This window comes from Fundulus heteroclitus, chromosome 4 (genome assembly GCF_011125445.2).
Source record: "Fundulus heteroclitus isolate FHET01 chromosome 4, MU-UCD_Fhet_4.1, whole genome shotgun sequence".
NCBI classification, from domain to species: Eukaryota; Metazoa; Chordata; class Actinopteri; order Cyprinodontiformes; family Fundulidae; genus Fundulus; species Fundulus heteroclitus.
Window position 1 is genome coordinate 33488557 of NC_046364.1, and position 19190 is coordinate 33507746.

The 19190-nt window shown below is 39.9% G+C and overlaps 2 protein-coding genes across 2 annotated transcripts; both read left to right on the forward strand.

The window, feature by feature from the left end:
* Positions 1–1075: 1075 nt before the first annotated feature.
* Positions 1076–6710, forward strand: cenpn (centromere protein N). The gene is made up of 10 exons (XM_036136425.1): positions 1076–1375; positions 1524–1569; positions 3592–3651; positions 4572–4645; positions 4731–4904; positions 4998–5099; positions 5227–5281; positions 5383–5492; positions 5594–5717; positions 6045–6710. Exons 1-10 carry the CDS (start codon positions 1205–1207, stop codon positions 6143–6145), a joined length of 1017 nt encoding a protein of 338 aa, XP_035992318.1. The 5' UTR covers positions 1076–1204; the 3' UTR covers positions 6146–6710.
* Positions 6711–7397: 687 nt separating this feature from the next.
* atmin (ATM interactor) lies at positions 7398–17592 on the forward strand. Its single transcript, XM_012855114.3, has 4 exons — positions 7398–7730; positions 12852–12977; positions 13388–13587; positions 13681–17592. Exons 1-4 carry the CDS (start codon positions 7437–7439, stop codon positions 15443–15445), a joined length of 2385 nt encoding a protein of 794 aa, XP_012710568.3. The 5' UTR covers positions 7398–7436; the 3' UTR covers positions 15446–17592.
* Positions 17593–19190: the final 1598 nt, after the last annotated feature.

The following is a 19190-nucleotide window of genomic DNA, read 5'->3' on the forward strand; positions in this document are numbered from 1 at the left end:
ATGTATATAAAAAAAAGTAAATAAATAAAAAATGCAGATCCCACACAGCCTGTATTTGTGTACAAGTATATTTGCTTGTGAATACATTAAACAACATTGGTTATTAATTTCTATGTCATCAACCAGATCATGAATTCTATAATGTCCCAGATTCTTAACAGCTGCACATACTCCAAGAACAGCTCTGGATAAAGAGCAATCAGGAAATACCAGTTTCTGATCCTCCCTGCTTCCCTTACTCTTCAGTGCAATGTGCAAAATGTCAAACTTCTGACCATATTGTGCGCTGAATCTCAATGACTATTGAAGATCAGCACTACTGGGACTAAAGACTACCAAATCATCTGCATACATCAATTATGGTTCCACCAGCAACACACCCTGTCCCACAGTCTGGCAGCCGCTTTGATAAGTCATCCATGTACACATTAAAAAGGAGACAAAATGCTTCCCTGTTTAACCCTGTTGCTTATTCTAAAATGGGGCTGACACACACTGACCCCACTGACCCAGCATACCAAAAGGACAGTAGTCTGATATAGGGCTTTATAGATGGATATATGATTTTATTTATTTCAGGAGGGAAATTAGGTAATCATAGCAGTCTGGTTTATTCGAATACAACATACAATCGAATAAAATAGAAATAACAAAACACAAATTGGTACAAGGATCCTCAAAAAACACAAGATACATAGACATATAAGGTGCAGTTGCAAGATTATGGTAACAGTGATACTATATATTATACATTATAACAGCAATATATATGTATACATATACACTAATATCAGCACTGCAACCAACTATAATAATAGAAAGAACTTGAGTACACTAATGCCAGGGGTTTCAAATCATCTAACACACAAATTCAAACTGGGCCTTATATTGAAATGTTTAAAAGATGACACCATGTTTAAAGTTTTTTATTATTATTCTCGGAATAATTGTTGGTTTTCTTTTTAGCCGTAATCAGCGGGGTAATCGTTGGCTCTGACGGCAGAGCCAAGCGCAATACTTCTCCGCCACAGCAGAGGGCGATGAAGTGCAAATGGAAAGCGTGTTGCTATCATCTGATTGGTGGATTCGTCCTCGGCCAGAGAGGCGGTTTGTTTTGAAGTTTTCTGTTGCTAGCGCGTCAGCTAAACCAAACAAATCCCGTTCCTTGGTAGATGTATTAGGTTTGAATCTCCCGTCAGGAAATATGGATGATCCTGCGAAATTTTTACTGCGGAGACTGGTGCGGCGGATTCCGGCTCAGATGCTGAAAGCCACGCTGGAGAAGTGGGGGCGTCTGAACGCAGAGCAGCGAGAATCCTTGAACTTTTCTCAGTCCAAATGGGCCTTAACACAAGAACTAGAAGCCCTTTGTGAGGTATATTGGACGTTATTATTATATATTGGCTAAGATATATGTTCGGTCTTTAGAGGGGGAAAAAGACGCAATGTGTGCAAATGTGATATTTCAGGTCAAATTGCCTGCTAAAAGTGGATGCTTTTGCATGTCGACTTTTTCTGAACAGGAAAGCAGACTGACTGTAAAACACATCGCAGAACTCGAGATGATATGTAAGTAAAGTTCAGACGTGTGGAATATTCTCGGTATGAATACAACTGTAGTACGTCCGATACCAGGTTTGACACAAGCCTTGTTAGGGGACACAGCAAACACGGTGGAATGGGCCTTAACCAAAAAGATGACAACATTTGAACTGTCTGGCCTACATGCAGAAAGCTATGCTTAAGAAAAACTAACAGTGCAGATCCTCTCCATAGTAACAGATTATTTTGGCATGATGATGATGAAGTGTTTTAAAGAGGAAAGAGAAACCTATCAGATTTATATACACAGCCAAAAGTAAGATAAAGGGAATACTAAAATAACATCCTAGATTTGAATAAATGAAAATACTTTGTTCTTTACATAGTTGAATGTGCTGATTTATTTATTTATTTATTCGAACATGATACAAATATAAAAATAAAATAGTGCACAGTAACAAGAAGTGCATAAGAAAGAAGAGAAAATACAGATTTTTGTTTCAGTTAACATATCATGCTCAAAACAGGGTAGGAAGAAGTGAGAACTTATAAACTCCTACCCCTAAACACTTGAGATTTTAGAGTCCTACTGTCATAAAAAAAAAAAAAAAAAATCAAAATCAAAGTGGCAGTTTGAAGTAACAGTTACTAATATTTACCTATACATTTTCCCATTTTATGCTGGTTTATCTTTCTAAACCCTTACACCAAGTTATTATCTTCAATACACACCTGGCTGATGACAAAAATCACACAAATTACCAATGGAAATCAATTTTATTAACCCATGGAGGTCTGGATTTGAAGTCACTCTCAATATTAAAGTGGAAAAACACTACAAGCATATCTAATTTTGTAATAATGCCCTTAAAACAAGTTAAAATGAGGCTCAGTAGTGTGTGCTGCCTCAATGTGCCTGTATGAGAGAGCTGTTTATATATATATATATATATATATATATATATATATATATATATATATATATATATATATATATATATATATATATATACGTGACCATGTTACATTTTTCTTTCACTTTCTTTCGTGCTTTCTCTTGGTCTGGCACATACAATGCAGAAATAATAATTCTATGATTATAAGACAACAACATGTTGGAAAAGTTCAAAGGGGGTGAACATTGTACATGTTTCAAGCATGTTTAAAGTGCTTCCATTAGGGTTTTTCAGGTTTTACCTTCAGTTCTGTTGCTTCAGATGGTGGATTAATTATTGGGGCTAGCAGAGATGACAAGATGTCAGACTGGGGGTCACCGGAGAGAGGATAAACACAGCAAAGATTGTTTCAGCTGCTCATAATGACTTTAGTCAAGTGATAAATCTTAAATCAGAATCAAGTTTAATCGCGAAATAGGTTTGCACTTGGTATTGATGTTGCAGACAAAAAATAAGAATACAGTAAAATAAGAAGTAGAAGGGTATATACACGTGTGTGTGTATATATATATATATATATATATATATATATATATATATATATATATATATATATATATATATATATATATATATATATATAAAAGCATATGTACACGGATTCTCATCAAACACGAGTTTGATGAAAATGGTAAAGGAATTTAACAAAAAATATGAGTCATTCTTGGAGCCATGTTTACAAACCAAATGTTACATTTTTGCAGGAGGTTGTCTGGACAGACAAATGTGCCCGTCTTGATTCTGGTGTTCTTGGACATAAACTCACTGAGCTCACATCGCTTTTACAAAACTCATGTTTTTTATTTGCCAACTTTGTGCCAATGAGAGCTGTTTATTAGATGATGCAAATGATGAGCTGTTCAGGGTCAGGACAAAGTTTTTCACTTGACAAAAGAAAGCGAAACAAACTGAATCCCAGGGCTTCTATTGTCACAGTTGGTGCTTGGGTACCACTGGGTAACAACAGCATTTATATAAAGCCAGAGGAACAGAACGTCAGGCAGGCCGAATAATATCCTATAACTGCAATAATGGCCGTTAATTATTTTTTAAATATTTAACTTCATATGTAACTTGGGTTTCATTGTCTTAGATATCACTGAGAATCCAAACCAGATGATGTGGCACGCCTTCCAGCTTCTGGACCCTGAGGGTAGGTCTGAACAGCAAACATCCTTCCTGTAACTTTAAAACATTAAAACCAACTACAGTTATGTTTTCATATAGTAAAAGTGAAACTGACATTTTAGTTATTAATCTGCTTCAATCTGGGTCATAAGAATTTTTTAATTTTAAAATCACACCTATTTACATTTACAATAAAAAGTTGTATTCAACTGCATTTTGAACATCTTGTATATAACAACTTATCCTACTGCATGAAGCTTTTTAAAATTAAAAAGATGGAGAAGTTGGAGAGATGCTATAAATTAGGAGTTTTTAAAATAATAATCATTCACATAATTGTTCAGATGTGTTGATTTTGCTTCTTTTAAGTGAGATTTGAGCTTTTCTGTCTACTACACACCGCTCTAAAGACCTAATAAAATACTTTTTATTCAGAGTATAATATCAAGTGAGTTAAGGCCTGAGGCCCCGACATCCTGTATTAGGCCCTGTGCTCACTGCCGGCACTGGGGAGGTCCACTGGCATTTGCCATAGATCACCGGAATTAGCAGGTTTGGCTCTGGCGCCCTGTGCTTTTCCCAGACGAGAGCCACTTAGATTTTCTACAATGACAGATAAGCAAATTTCACCAGCCTGCTGCATCAGCGTTTTTGTTCCACTTTCTCGCAGACTAAAGATTTAGCCCTCTGTGGGTGGATCAGTTTCACTTTTATCAAATGATGTGGCATCATTTTGTTCCTAACACATGACCCATTCCAAATCAGAATGGACATTGTACTTTTTGTATATTGTCCTTAAAGTGTCTTAATTAACAGCAAAGTGCAACCAGAGTCGAAATTCTTGTCGTATGAAGCATGTACCGATTATTCAATTTGGATCTGATGTGTTGTTTTTTTTTAAAGTGTGGCTTTAATTTATTTGAGCTGTGTATCTTCTGTTCAAAGATGGCGCTCTCGCTGTGGAGCTAATGCAGTTCAAGGAGCTCTTCAAATGCCATCTCCGGGAGCTTGTAAGAAATGTAAGCCGGAAAATCATTTTACAAGTGTATTTGCCTTCAGCCTGCAATATAAAATATTAATGGTGACTTTTGAATTGGATGTAAGGTGTCGGTCAAAATTAAGAAGCACACAGACGAAGCCGTTTGGATCCGAATGTCCTGGGGAGAGGGCTTTTCTCGACTCAGCCACCTTAATGCAACCTATGTTGTTCATTATCTTCAGACCCCTTATGTTTTTGTTAGTGGCCTGTCTCCGAAGAATAAGCCTTTGCTCTTGCAGGTAATATTGTGTTGTTGTTTTTTTTAAGAGTTGTGTTATTTGCTTTTTGTGTGTTTATGACTGTTTTTAACCTAAGAGTTGCTTTTGCTGCAGGTCCTAACTTTGTCCACAAAACATGAAAGAATTAAGGATGCTAACCTTAGTGGACGGAAGCTGACTGCCATCAGGGACCTGTTGTTGAGGCAATATGAACATGTAAGTCAATGTCGTCATTAGGTTGCAAAAGTTAGATATTTTCTCCCAGTTATTTTTTACTTTTTGGGGATAAAAGCAGTTGTTTTTCTTTTAAAATCGACAATTGAACCTTTTCTCTTTCTCTTAGGTTTTTCCAACAAAGTATCCCAGCCCTCTTACAGAGAGGAATCAAAGCGTCTCAAGTATGTAGTGGAAATATCTTATCTTCTCTGTATTTATTTATGTTAGTCATATATTTTTGTCTGACATAGTTTTTTTTTTGTGCTTGGCTCTGTGCATTTAGACCTGCACACTGAAAAAGAGCAAGCTGAGGCATCAGCAAAAAGGCATCAAATGGCAGGACAAGCCTTCGGCAATGGGGTGTTACCTGCGCTACAGTCTGCAGTCTATAAGGTAAACTACTCAATAATAGAATATAAGTGGTGTACGTTATAGTTTGACACAGTACCATGTTTTTATCTGAATTATATTTCATGTTTGTTCGTTTTTTTAAGCTGGAAACAAAATTCAAAGACCCCACTAATCAAACCATGACAGAACAGGATGAGCCATTCAGATGTGTTGTTAAATTTTCGAGCACAAACCTCCTGGAGTCACTCAGACACTGTGCATCCTCAGGTACCAAAAACCTACTAACCACAGCCATAAATGAACTGATGGATTTGAAAGGCCTTTAATTTATTTTGATACACTTTTTATTGTAAACAGAACGGTTCTGAAAATATGCACTTTGTTTAATGTCCACAAGAGGGCACACAGTTACTGTAAAAAACATCGTCTTTTGCTACTCCCAACAAAATTAGCCATATTTTATCTCTCCTGATGGACTGCAGACCTGAATTATTTTTTAGAAACCTTTTATTTTTTATTGCAACAGAAAATAGGTTCATTTTTTGTCGTTTTCTAGTATCAACTTATCGCTCCCATTTCTTTTCTTCCACCCAGGAATTGCGTCGACCCCGGTCGCACCCTTGCTGTCATCTATTCCCCTAAAAGGAAGGAATTATTTTGTCATCACAGACAAATCTCCAAGTGCCAACTCATGAATGTGCAAGATGCAGGACTGATTTCTAACCTGTCTTGAATGAATCAAAACATCTCCCCTACCCTTGGTTTTTATTAAGTTCAGTCTAGCAGTGATTCTCAGATAGCTTTTTATCCATAGAGAAAGTTTAGGAGAAACCTGACCATTTGCTATATTGCTCTCTTCAAAGATATTAGTTTGTTTTCTTATTTCATGCAGGTTATATCATGGGAATCTAGATTTTTAAATTTAGTGACTGTCATTTTTACTTTATGTCTCCAGATGTGTTATTATTCCACCAACATGCATTTGAATTTGGATTAGTTCAATAAACCAGTATGTTGGCATGTCTAGGGGTCAGACGCACTTTTGGAGATGAACTCCTCCCAAACATGGTTACATCTGCTTTATTTTGTAAGCATTTTAATATTGTGTGTCTTTGAGGTTACACAATTTAAGAATGGGTTGTACATTTTTGTAATTAATTTTTCATTTAAGTGTATATTTTAATATCCGAGTGAATTAAGCTGATCCATCAGTGTTTTTTTTTCTTTTTTCTTTTTATGTAATAAACATTTTAAATGTCACTTCAGATTTGCACATTGCTGGTCAGGTCAAATAAAAGGCAAAACAAAACTGATTGATTTTTCTTCCTCTGTCCAGTGTTGCAACATTGTGAACCCAAACAAAACCTACAAACCTTCAGAGCAGACGTAATACTCTACTATTATTACTATTATTTAAATAAGGACAGTGCTTGTGACTCAAGCTTGCTGAGAAATTGTTGCTTCAGTCATTTCCTCAGACAATGCGAAAGGTAGCAGCAGCTACACCTAAGGAAACTATAGGCTGCTCATGTAATAAATAAAATCAAATAAAATTACCTTAAACGACTTTTTTTTGATTAAACTAATTTTTTTATAGTTTTATAAAAGAAATTAAGTGGTACCTATAAAATCAAGGAAGCCATAGGTTAATTAACAGATGTACTTTACAGGAAACTCACCGACAGGCTCCCTGAATTTGTAAGAGCCTTAAACTGTTTTGACTTTTAATGATATTTATAGTTTAATTAAACGTTAACAGACAAAAATCTGTTTTGTAAAGAAACGTTAGTCTCGTTCAAATAGACAGATAAATGACATCAAGGGTTGGTCTTGTTTACAAAAACAAAAAGGAAGTTGCCTTGGACGTGACGTAGCTCCGCTTTTACGCCAACGTCAGTGGTGATTGGCGGAGACGCCTTTCAGTCACAGCTGAGGGCACGCTAGCCCCCGAGGTGAGCTGCCTTTCAGTCGAAACTGGGGGACGTCATGCCCTTGTTCACTCCACGAGCCTGCTGCCGGTGGGGCGGGGGGGACTGTCAACACAGGAACATGGCCGCCTCTGCAACGGCCAAGGCACATAGCAGGCATAACTCGACGGCGGGCGGCGTGAAATGCTGCGGGGAGTGCGTGCCGCAGTGTGGGGAGATAATAAAACCCACCATCATCGAGCTGACCAAAGAAGTCCGGACGAACATCCTCTGCACCGTGGAAGGATGTGGCAAGATTCTCCCCAACACACCTGCGTTGAACATGCATCTGGTAAAGTCGCACCGCATAAAGGTGAGTGAAGTGGTTCCAGGTAACCCTGCCCGACTCGTGCGGGATAAACGCGAAGAGCAGCTGGAATGCTAATTTGGCTAACTCGGGATGGAGAACGCCCTAAAACTGGAAAAACGCAAGTCATCCAACTTCGCACAGGCTAATGCACGGAATGAGTAGCGACGAGCCAGCCAGCGCCTGGTTCCAAGGTTCGGGGTTTGGTCACTTTAACGTGAGGGGTTTTAATTTAGTGACCACTAACCAGTTAGCCACTGGGAGACCAGCACGTGTTATTATGCGTTACAGTTGTTGTTTTCTCAGTATGTTGTGTTTTAAAAATAAAATGCGCTGAAAAAAACTGAATTTCATTTAAGCTAAACGCCTATTTCCATCATCTGTTACTATTAATTACATAACAAACCTCATTTTACACTCTTGCCTAATACAATAATTGAGTATTGCTTCAATGCTGGGGATAAATAGCTTAATGTTGCTAGTTGTACAAAGCGATCTAAATTTTATGTTGCTATATTCTGTTTTAATTTTAATAACGGACACATAGGCGTGATGAACACATTATAGTAATCAGTACTGAACCCAGAGTAAGCTTTGTTGCAGTTCTGACTATTTTGTGCCCGCTTACTTGGGTTCATCTGTTATCTGCAGTATATTTAACTCGAAAAGTAAAAAGGCAGATCGTTTGGTGCGTCTGTAAATACTACTATTGTAGTAATTTGATGCTTTATAACAATAAAGCATCAAGTTCATCGCACAAATGAGATTTAGATGCAATCATCATTTTTCTTTTAAGCAGGAAGTTTATTTCTGACTGGAAATTAATCTGGGCTCTCCCATATCAATTAATAGGACAATGTACAAGGGGTGCACGTTTCAAATAAAATAATTTCTGTGTTTTGTATAATCATTTTGATCAAAATGGCATGTTGAAAATGATTGATACATTTCTTCAAACAGAGGCTTTATTGGCATTTGAATACTTCTGGTATTTTGACAGGCAGCATCATGATCCTACAAATGGAAAGGTGCATGATCACCCTATTATAATAGAATCAGTGACAGTATAAACCTCTTTTTAAGGTTTATACTGGTGTGATAAATTATTAAGCTTAAGCAGAGACAGTTTAAGATCTTGGCCTAAAAAGTCAGATTGGTTCTTCTGTCCTCACTGGATCGGACCTTTCTGTGGGAGGCTGTAACTCACTGTCTCCCCTCCTTGAATGAAGTTCTCTTCTGGCAAAGGCTGCTCTTTGTCCCGCAACAGACTAAGCTCTTTGTTTACCATAGGTGAGTGGGGGAATTTGAATTAGCTCTTAGTAGTGAATATAGGCAGGCTGGAGAAGTTTGTAAAGACCCAGTAAACCCAGTGGATTTGCCAAGAAAGAGTGACGTTGGTTAAATGTGGCTGTGAACATCTTGGGTGTAAGCAACTTTATGGACCCGTCGTTTTTGTCCCCGTTCACAACCCTTGTCTGGTTTTATCTTTGTTAACATATCTCCATTGCCTGTGCCAATCGTGACGTAATGGTGACAAACCAAGGGGCAAACGGTGCGATTGCGGACGGATCAGTCCGCTGCTTTGTGAAATTGTTGTTAGTAGAGAGTCTGCTGGTAATGAAGTTCTTAGATACAGCAAATTCTCACTCTGCACTTCTTCTGAATTATGCATGACTTGATGCTGCAAGACTTGAGGCATAGTGTTGGACACTACATTGGTTTATATTAGGAATGCTTTAACACCCCTACAGTTTATGCATTATTGCTCAGCTGTAGCGTGCTCTGAGTTTGCTAATTTTTCATGTTTCCGACCAAACGACTCTGTCTTCCTCAAGAACCGACGCGTTTTATCTCCGTTTGTTCAAGATTTTGGCTCAAGGTCTTTTCGTGCAGCTAAAGGGACTGTTTTGGTCTGGCATGACTCTTGGAAGTCTCTCATAACCCTAAATAGCATTGAGGGGCAGTAGATTATTAACATCTGTCTATGATCCGTCTATGATGCTGAGCGGCAGTAGACGGATTTTTGGAGGAAATGAGTTATCTCAGCAATCAGTGTTTAAAAGTTACAGGTGATCTCTTCTGTAGCCAGGCACATAAATCTAAACTTACTGTTTTGGCTGTAAGCCGATGAGAAAATATTTTGACATTAAGTAGGCTGATACAATCTGCTCAGAGACTGTTTGTTTTTAATAGCAGTCTTAGCAGTCTTTTGCTCTCTCATTTCACTCTGATAAAGCAGAGGGCCCTTTAAAAATCAACCTTAGCTTTAGCCTTTCTTCCCTCTAGCATCTGACCAACTAGAGATGACCTTGGCTGCTGAAAGATGACAGCATTTGTTGTGGCGGCGGTGTTGCATGTTTGTGATGTGTTAAATGCATTTAGTGGAGCGGCACTTTCCCGGTGAAATGAATCTAACCAGAAACTATTGGTAAATGGCACCACACGGTCCCTGCTGAAGACCTGGGATGCAGCATTCAGATCAGGAGAAAGACTGACCTACAACGGGGCTTGCATTGAGCTGAAGAAGGGTATTCATAAGACAAAGCACAGGTACAAGCAGCGCGTCAAGGAATACTTCAACTGAAACATCCTGCATAACATGTGGAGAGGCATTGGGACCATCACAGATTACAAGTACAGCGACCAGCAGCTCAGCAACGACCCCGCTCTCCACAACACGTATTTGCTCAACGATAACTTTTCAGGGAGTGTTTGTCTGGTACATCCATTCAATTTACGTTGTCTGTAAAGTGACTGTCTGTCTTTTTTGACTTGAACATTTACAGTTGGGCCCAAAAATATTAGGACAGTGACACAAGTTTTGTTATTTTCGCTGCTTATGAAAACATATAAAATTGTATATAATCAATATTGGCTTAAAGTGCAGACTCTCAGCTGTAAGTTGAGAGAGTATTCCCATCCAAATCGGCGCAAGGGTTTAGGAATTACAGCTCTTTAATATGTAGCCGCCTCTTTTTCAAGGGACTAAAAGTAATTGGACAATTGACTAGATAGAATGATGGGAAGAAGAAGGTATGGAGAAGAATTGGAACAGCTCATGATCCAAAGCACAACACATCTTCTGTAAAACATGGTGGAGGCAGTGTGATGGCATGGGCATGCATGGCTTCCAATGGCACTGAGTCACATGTGTTTATTGATAACGTGACATAAGACAGAAGCAGCCGGATGAATTCTGAAGTGTATAGGGAAATACTTTCTGCCCAGATTCAGCCAAATGCAGCAAAGTTGATTGGACGGCACTTCAAAGTACAGGTGATCCAAAACAAACATGCAAAAGCAACCCAAGAGTTTTTAATGCAAAGTGGAATATTCTGCAATCACCAGATTTCAACCAATCAAGAATGCAATTAATCTGCTCAAGACAAAAGGCAGAAAGACCCGCAAACAAGCACCAACTGAAGATAGCTGCAGTAAAGGCCTGGCAAAGCATCACAAAGGAAGAAAACCAGCGTTTGGTGATACCAATGGGTTCCAGACTTCAGGCAGTCATTGCCTGCAAAGGATTCTTAACGAAATATTGAAAAGTAATATTTTACTCAGGGTTATGTTTATTTGTCCAATTACTTTTGAGCCACTGAAATGAGGAGCGTTTGTATAAAAATAGCAACAATTCCTACATGTTAAATTATATTTTTTTGTTCAACCCCTTGTATTAAACCTCAAAGACTGCTCTTCAATTACATTGTAGTTTCATTTCATTTATTAATTTTTTTATAGAATAGTGCCCTGTCTGGCAATGTGGCAATAAGAATTGTTGTCTTAATGCCAAAAAGAGCCTAACAGATGTAACTTTCACAAGTGGAACCTTACCACTTTCACTTTAGTGCTCCACTTGATTTATACATGCAAGAAGCTTGCAGGGAATATATTATAGATTATATGGACACTGAAACAAGAAGGTGGGAAGAAAAGGTGAAAGAGAGGAGAGAAAAGGGAGAGAACGCTATATCCTCAGTCTGCTTCTTCACCTGCAGAAAGATGACAAAAGAACAGCACAACCAGCCGATTAAGTATTACAGATACAATCAACGCCTTGGTACATCACTGAAGAATATGCAGTATTAATTAATACGACATGTATAAAGTGACAGCTGAAGATAAGGGTTTTCCGTATGGAAGTGAGTCTGTAAGTACCTGTATCCAAGCACCTATCCAAGTAGATGTTTGTGAGAGTGCGCTCGTTTATGTGAGGTTTATCCATGAGAAAAATGCTCAATAGTGGATGTGAGGAGCCAAATAACCCCCTGTCTGCACTGAATAAGGTTCAGTGCAGACAAGCTTTTCAAAGCGGTGCAAGCTTTGAAAAGCTTGCCCCGCTCTCAATTTCAAACAAGCTTATTTTGCTATTGATTCTTTATTACAAACATATATTGGATTGAGCAGACATATTGGTTTGATTTGTTAATAAAAAAAAAACAAAAAAGGGTCCTCAGAGTGTGTGGCGGAGGAGGCCTTACACGGTCACAACAGCCTGACGCCTCCTCTTCACGCCGGTCACCAGCTTGGTCACACTCTGCTCAGGGATGCCATCCCGTCCGTCACCCAGCATCTGTTGCAAGTTAGTGGATGTGAATAAATGAACGGCATGCGTGTTCAATGAGGTTGAGGGTTAGGACTAAAGGACATTCCATCCTTCTGACTCCCAGTTTTCAGCGGTAGCCTTAGATAAATCCTGATCCTTCGGGGAGGGCGTAGACATCTTGGATGGCAGACCTCTGGAGATGCCACCATCACACCATCACACTGACTCCACCAAAAGTTGTTTGGCACTTATCAAGAGAGGGTTTCTATTACTCCACTCTGCTGCTCCACCCCAACATGCATTTTTCTAACACAGGAGGAACCATTTAAGGGACAGTGAAGTATTGTTCTACAATGGTGTTATATTCATTTCCAAAAAGCAGTGTTGTAACAAAGAGATGATCGCTTGTTTTAACTTGCTAAGTTTTAAAGCACCACCATATGTCTCTCTTGAATACTTTTTTTTTCCACTGCTTAGTAAGTTCAAATTTAAAATGTTATTTTTGACCTGAGTTACAAAATTAAATGTTTTAACTTTGTCTTTGTTGTCTTGTGGCTCTTTGCGGTGACCGACCCATTCAGGATGGAATTGTCAACCCCACAGTCAGAAAGGAGATGAAGGGCTCACAAAAACTTTACTGCTGTCCCATCGAGGGCTGTCCCAGGGGCCCCAACAGACCCTTCTCACAGTTCTCCCTGGTTAAGCAAGTAAGAACTCGCATCCTTAATATCCAATGATTTATTAGCCGGTTTGAACCTTTTTTTTAAAAAAACAAACAAAAAAAAGCTTCCTTCTCTTTACAGTAAACCCTAAGATTAAAAAAAAGGAGTCTGGTATTTTTGCAACAATACAGGTCCTTAAGCAAGGGGGGGGTCTACAGCTTGGGCTCTTTGTTTCTGAACCCTTTAACGGCCTGGTACAGCTCGTTGCTTTGTCAGGGAAGCTGTTTCCATCCTGGTTATGCTTTGCCTTCAACAGCATGTAGGTGGGTGGTATCCTCATAAATGCCAAGATCAACGATTCCCCAACACAACGCTGTCTATGTAACCAATCATTGTTTCCTGTTGGTTTCTGTGCTTCTGTTAATAAAACATTACTTACATTTGTATCGTTGTAGCACTACATGAAGATGCATGCGGAGAGAAAACACAAGTGCTCCAAATGCAACAATGGCTACAGCACAGAACTGGACCTGAAGAGGCACATTGAAGACTGTGGGAAGACCTACGAGTGTACCTGTGGCTGCCCCTATGCCAGCAGAGCTGCCCTGTTGTCTCATATCTTAAGGACTGGTCATGAAATTCCTACCGAACACAGGCATGTGAACCAGTCGACCAAATCCATTTTTCATGGATTTTCAAGAAAACGGTATTGATGGTTTTTGTCTGACGTGTTTTTCTTTGTTTACAGAGTTCCCCCCGTTAAAAGGCGAAAGATGGAGAAACTTTTGAGTGTTTCTGAGAAAGTTAAGGTTCACGAGTCAACTGTTCAAATGACGCCTGCTGCTAAAGAGGTGGCGGAGATGGCTCTCCCCTCTGATTCGGCTGTGCACATCCTTGATCCAATGAACCAGAACTCTAACCCCCATAGGGGTCTGCAGAAGTTGCTTCTCCCAAAACCCAAAATGGCTTTAGTCAGTGTTCCAGTTATGCAGCTGGCCCACCTGCCCGTCCTCCTCCCATCAACCGAAAGTGGCGCTCTGAGGTCTGTAGTGCTCGCAGTGGATAACCAAGGCTCCGTCAGCACCCTTCAGCTCCTGCCACAAACCTCCGGCGCAGTCATACCCCAACTGCATGTAAAAAGTTTTGCTTTCAAGGATTACCTGCCCTCCTCACGTTCTAGCCAAGGTCCCATCAGCACAGGGGTTCAGGTCAATCTGGATCCCGCCGTTGCGGACGACTTGGCTGGCAGCGGGGCGGGCCAGCGCGGAAGAAGCACCTCCACCAACATCCAGACTGACAGGTCCTACTTGTCAAAACTGGCTCCAGCGGCGGGTGCGGGAGAAGGAATGGGGCTGTGCTCTGTGAGCGAGTCCTCGGTGTCGTCCTGCGCCCAAACAGACATCAGCGTGAGCGCCCAAGTCCTCTTGCCAGTCAGTGTTGAAACTCAAACGTTCGTTTCCAGAGCCAAACCCACGTCATCCGTTGGAGCGCAGACAGACAGTCAGTGCCTGAGCCAAATTACTTCCCCCTGCTCATCTGTGCTGCCTTACAAAACTAAGCAGACGCAGACTTATTTTGCAATGCCGCAACTGGAGGAGAGGGCCCAGGATCAGGCCGCTTTGTGCTCCGACCTGTTTGAGACTGACTCTCTTAGCGTTTCTACCCAAACGCTAAACGAGACCCTTAATGCCGAGGGGAGCAATCTGTATGAGGACTCAAAGTCGGTGGGTGGTTTGTGTTTCGGAGTGCAGACACATGAGCTCAGCGCGAGCAACGTGGCCGACAATCAGACCCAAACAATAACTCTTTTAAATGACCTGGAGAACATTCTCTCTGGTCACCAGGTCCTCGCAGAGGCCTCTGTTGGCTGTGGGTCAAGCTCAGGCTCTGTTCAGGAGCAGCACAACGGCATAGACTTTGACTTTGAGGAGTTCCTCAATGCTGTGCACATTCAGACTCAGACGGAGGAGAGTGAGCTGGGGGTGCTGGGTGGTGATACACCACTGGAATCTTTGGACATTCAAACCCAGACAGATTTCCTCCTCATGGATGAACTTGATCAAAGCGAGGGACAGAACCGATCCCAAGCCAGCGACCTTGAGCTATTTGACACCCAAACTCAGACTGACCTCAATTTCCTACTGAATGCCGGAAGCAGCATGCCCCTAAGCACCATTTTGCGACATTCAAACTTCTCTATAAGCACAGAGTCCTCGGATACCGAAACGCAGACCGATCTCCCCTCCTTCGCCGCAGGCCCTTCCTCACAGACCCACGCAGGTCAGGGCGAGCCTGGAAGGATGCTGAGCAGCACGGAAACTCAGACCGTGACCAGTCAGGCAGAGAGCCTGGGACACCTTTTCCTGACCAGCAATGAAACTCAGACTGTAATGGACGACTTCCTGTCAGCGGACCTGGCATGGAACATGGAGTCACATTTCAGCTCCGTGGAAACCCAAACATGCGAGGAACTCCGTGCCCTCTTTCAGCACTCTGACAAACCAAACAGCTGAAAAGCCACGTGGGGAAGATTTCTCCGAGTCTTTTGCAGAACAGTGTTCTGATACAAATTCCTCTTTCTTTAGGAGGAATGAGTCCGTGTTGTTCTAGTAGCCATTTGACCAATTCCAGAGGAGGAGTCATTTCCAGGTGTATATCCTGACACAGGGTTCTTACAGTCTAGAAAAGTCTAGGATTTTATTTCACCATTTTGCTGGTCTAGATGAGCAAAGAAAATTTTCTTAACTTTTTTTTTTTCTTGCATTTTTAATTTTCTAAAAGGGGCAAAGATCTATTAATGCTAAATGAATGCAGTGTTTTGTTTTTTTTTACATTTATTTATATTTAAACTGCTTTCTTTATCTTTGATTTTCCTCATCGGACCTTGATTTAACCTTCTGGCCACGAGTATTTTGCTTTTTGCTGTACTGACTGAAGACACCCTCATTCAAAAATCCGAGTCATTTTACTACTTTTTGGACCCAAGACAACCTCTGATTAATGTTTAATATCACTAACAGGAATACCCCCACTTGAAATATCGGTAGGTAGTTTCAGCGCTGTTGTTTCAGGATTTCTAGACCCGACAAATGAGATTTCTGTTTAAACAGTTCAGGGGAACTGTCTTTGTCCACAAATGTCCAGGAGCCTGGAACAAGTGGGAAAATATCTGGAAAAATGTTATAGAAAAATATGTAGGAACCCTGCTGACAGCTTTGGTGCACTTTATTAGTTCAGTGGGCATGATGTGTTCGCTCCTGTGACGGTTTACATATTTATTTGCACACAGAGTTACATTGTATGCGTTTTGGCTGAAATGCCACTTATCCTGGCACCCCTGGTTCGTGGCGTTTGGTTTTTATTTGCAGCTCAGTCGTCAAATTAGCAGGCGTTGAAAGCTTCTGGAGCTACCTGCATCTCAGCAGTACAGGATGCAACCAACATAGATTTTGTTTACATAGAAAAACCGCATGAAACCTTTACAAGGTTGGCCGCACAACATGGCTGTCTTGTCCGCATTTGCGCATCGGATGGCTGCCCTCCTTGAAGTTACTGTCGGCCCAAGGATCGCTGTAAACTCTCCGCTTCACGTGCTATAACATTTCAGGTTTATGAAAGACACAAGCAATGAGTCGGTTTTCCCTTTCAACACTAAGCTGGGCTGGGCATAACGGGTCATTTTAACAGCTAAAATAGACACTTATGCATTCAGCTGTGGCACAAGTTTAAATAGTAATTGTTGAAGTCTTGTGAGTTCTTGCACACCTTTTTATTGAAATGTGATCGTGATGTCCAATGTGGGAAAACAAAAACCTTTGTATTGTTTTTTTTTTTTGTTTTTTTTTCTTGTAGGTAAGCACTCCAAGTCCTTTAGTGGCCTTGTCTGTCATCGTCTCTGACTTATTCAGTAGCTGGGTGTTGGGTTATACAGTAGCAGCACTGTGTGCTGAAGCCACCCTTTATTGTTACTGTGCAGTAAACAGTGACTTAGAGCTAGGATTAGCAACGTTACTGTGTGTTTACCACCCAGTAGTGATTGAAAGGAATATCTTTGACGTTAACTTTTTAATTTAGTGTCTTCTCCAAAAGTGGCTAAATGTAACTTTGTTTTTGTTTCGATACTGTTGAACTTATTTACCTCACAGCAGAATAGATTCTGTTCTGAACCAGAACAAAACATTATAGGCCTTATTTGTTTTGTCTGTGCCTTAATTCTGGTATTTGAACTCGCTTTGATTCCATTTAATTTGCTGCTTTAAGAGAAGTTGTATTTAACAGGCAAATCAACGGCGTTCCTTTGGTCCTTGCATGTTTAGTCTCTTCAGTGGGAATGTTACCAACGTGGTTGCATGACGTACCAAAATATTTAAGCATTTTTTTCATATGAAATGATTGCTGCTCAGCACATCATTAATGAAAACCTTTAATTTGTTTCCATCTCATTTGGAGAAGTGTTAATTTAAAAAAACATTGACAAACTGAAGAATGTAAAGAAAATAGCACAGAGTTTAAGTGTACCAGGCTCATTCTTTATTTTTTTGATTTGCACAATGTCTTACTTGTTGAATATTTCCCAGTCTTAAGGTTTTTTGGCACATTGTAAATGTATTTATTGTTTTGAAACCTTGATTTGTAATTTGTGGTTCTTGAATTCAGAGGGATTGCTGTTTCAAGTTGGAAACAGCAATCCGGCTTTGCTGTTTCCAACTTGTTTAGCAGAACAGGAAAACGTCTTGCTTTAACAGGAACTATATTTGAGCTTCGTTGGGCTTTATCGTCAGCGACCGTATTTTCTCCCCGTGAAGGAGTGCATGCACAGTTTATGCTTAGAAGAATCCGGTTTCTGTTGCCTAAATGTGTAGTTATCAGTTGCCTTGATTATTTGTTGAAGGTACCCTTCAGTTGTCAATAAATATTGGAAGAACGTTGGCTTTATTTTTTCATGGGTTACAAAGAAAGTCATAAAAATAGCTTTTTAGCATAACATTTAAAAACAATTGCTGTTTCTGGGGGGTTTGTATAAATGGGATCTACATGTCTAAAGTAATTTGCTGATGCACAGCGGGGATAGCAATATAATCATGATAGTGCTCAGCAATATGGTCATTTGGTAAAAAAGAAAAATTACCAGAAAAGAAATGTTAATTGGATATTGTGTATACTAAAGTCTAGACTGTTGGGTATGGCAGCTCCAGGTGAATCACCTAAAGGGTAATTGTGTCAGAAACCCAAACGTTAAATTTGTCAATTTAATATAATTCAATGCAATTCAATTTTATTTATATAGTGCCAATTCATGAAACACGTCATCTCAAGGCACTTTCCAAAGTCAAATTCAATCATAATATACAGATTGGTCAAAAATGTCCTATATAAGAGAACCCAGTAGATTGCATCAAAGTCCCGACAAGCAGCATTCACTCCTTGAGAAGCGTGGAGCCACAGTGGACAATCGTCTGCATTGTCCATGGCTTTGCAGCAATCCCTCATACTGAGCAAGCATGAAGTGACAATAGAGAGGAAAACTCCCCACTAACGGGAAGGAAAACCTCCAGCACAGTGATGTATTTCCAGCATTCCTGTTGATTTTCATGGTGATGGCTTACACCTAATGAAAGCCCAAAGTTGTCTGCTGAGTGCATACACTTTACAACATATAGACATACTCCCCAGTATGTGTGTAGAAACAATTTTTTATTGGTCTTGTGTATTCTAACTTTCTAGAAAACTGAATTTCGGGTAATGAATCAATACAGTTTTCATGGAATTCAATTACGGAAAATAACTGATTTGCTGATTTATTGATATGAATCTTAAGCAAATGAGATTAAAACATTTTTTTTTTTTTAAATCTAAGATTGAAAATAACCATACTATGCTAACAGACTTTATTACGATCAAATATTTTCAGTAGAATTGGACCAAATGTTCACACTGGTCAGTACTTCATAGCTGGTGTTAGAGGACCAGCATGGCCTGGGCTCCATTAATGAGCTGAAGATGTACAACGAAACCTTTCATACCGAAACATTAACAATGATATAAATTTAAGCAGACACAGGCTCTGAATCAGGAACCCAGCCACACTTTTTTCATTGGGTCTCTGTACATTGTTGCTAGGTAACAACAACAGCTATTTAAGCACTTATGGGAAGAGGTTAGGGAAAAATAAAGCTCGGACCAAGGGATGTGGTGTGGACAGTTTAAGTACCTGTCCTTTTTTATTGAAGTTCTTTGGTGTTTTTTTTTTTTTTTTCA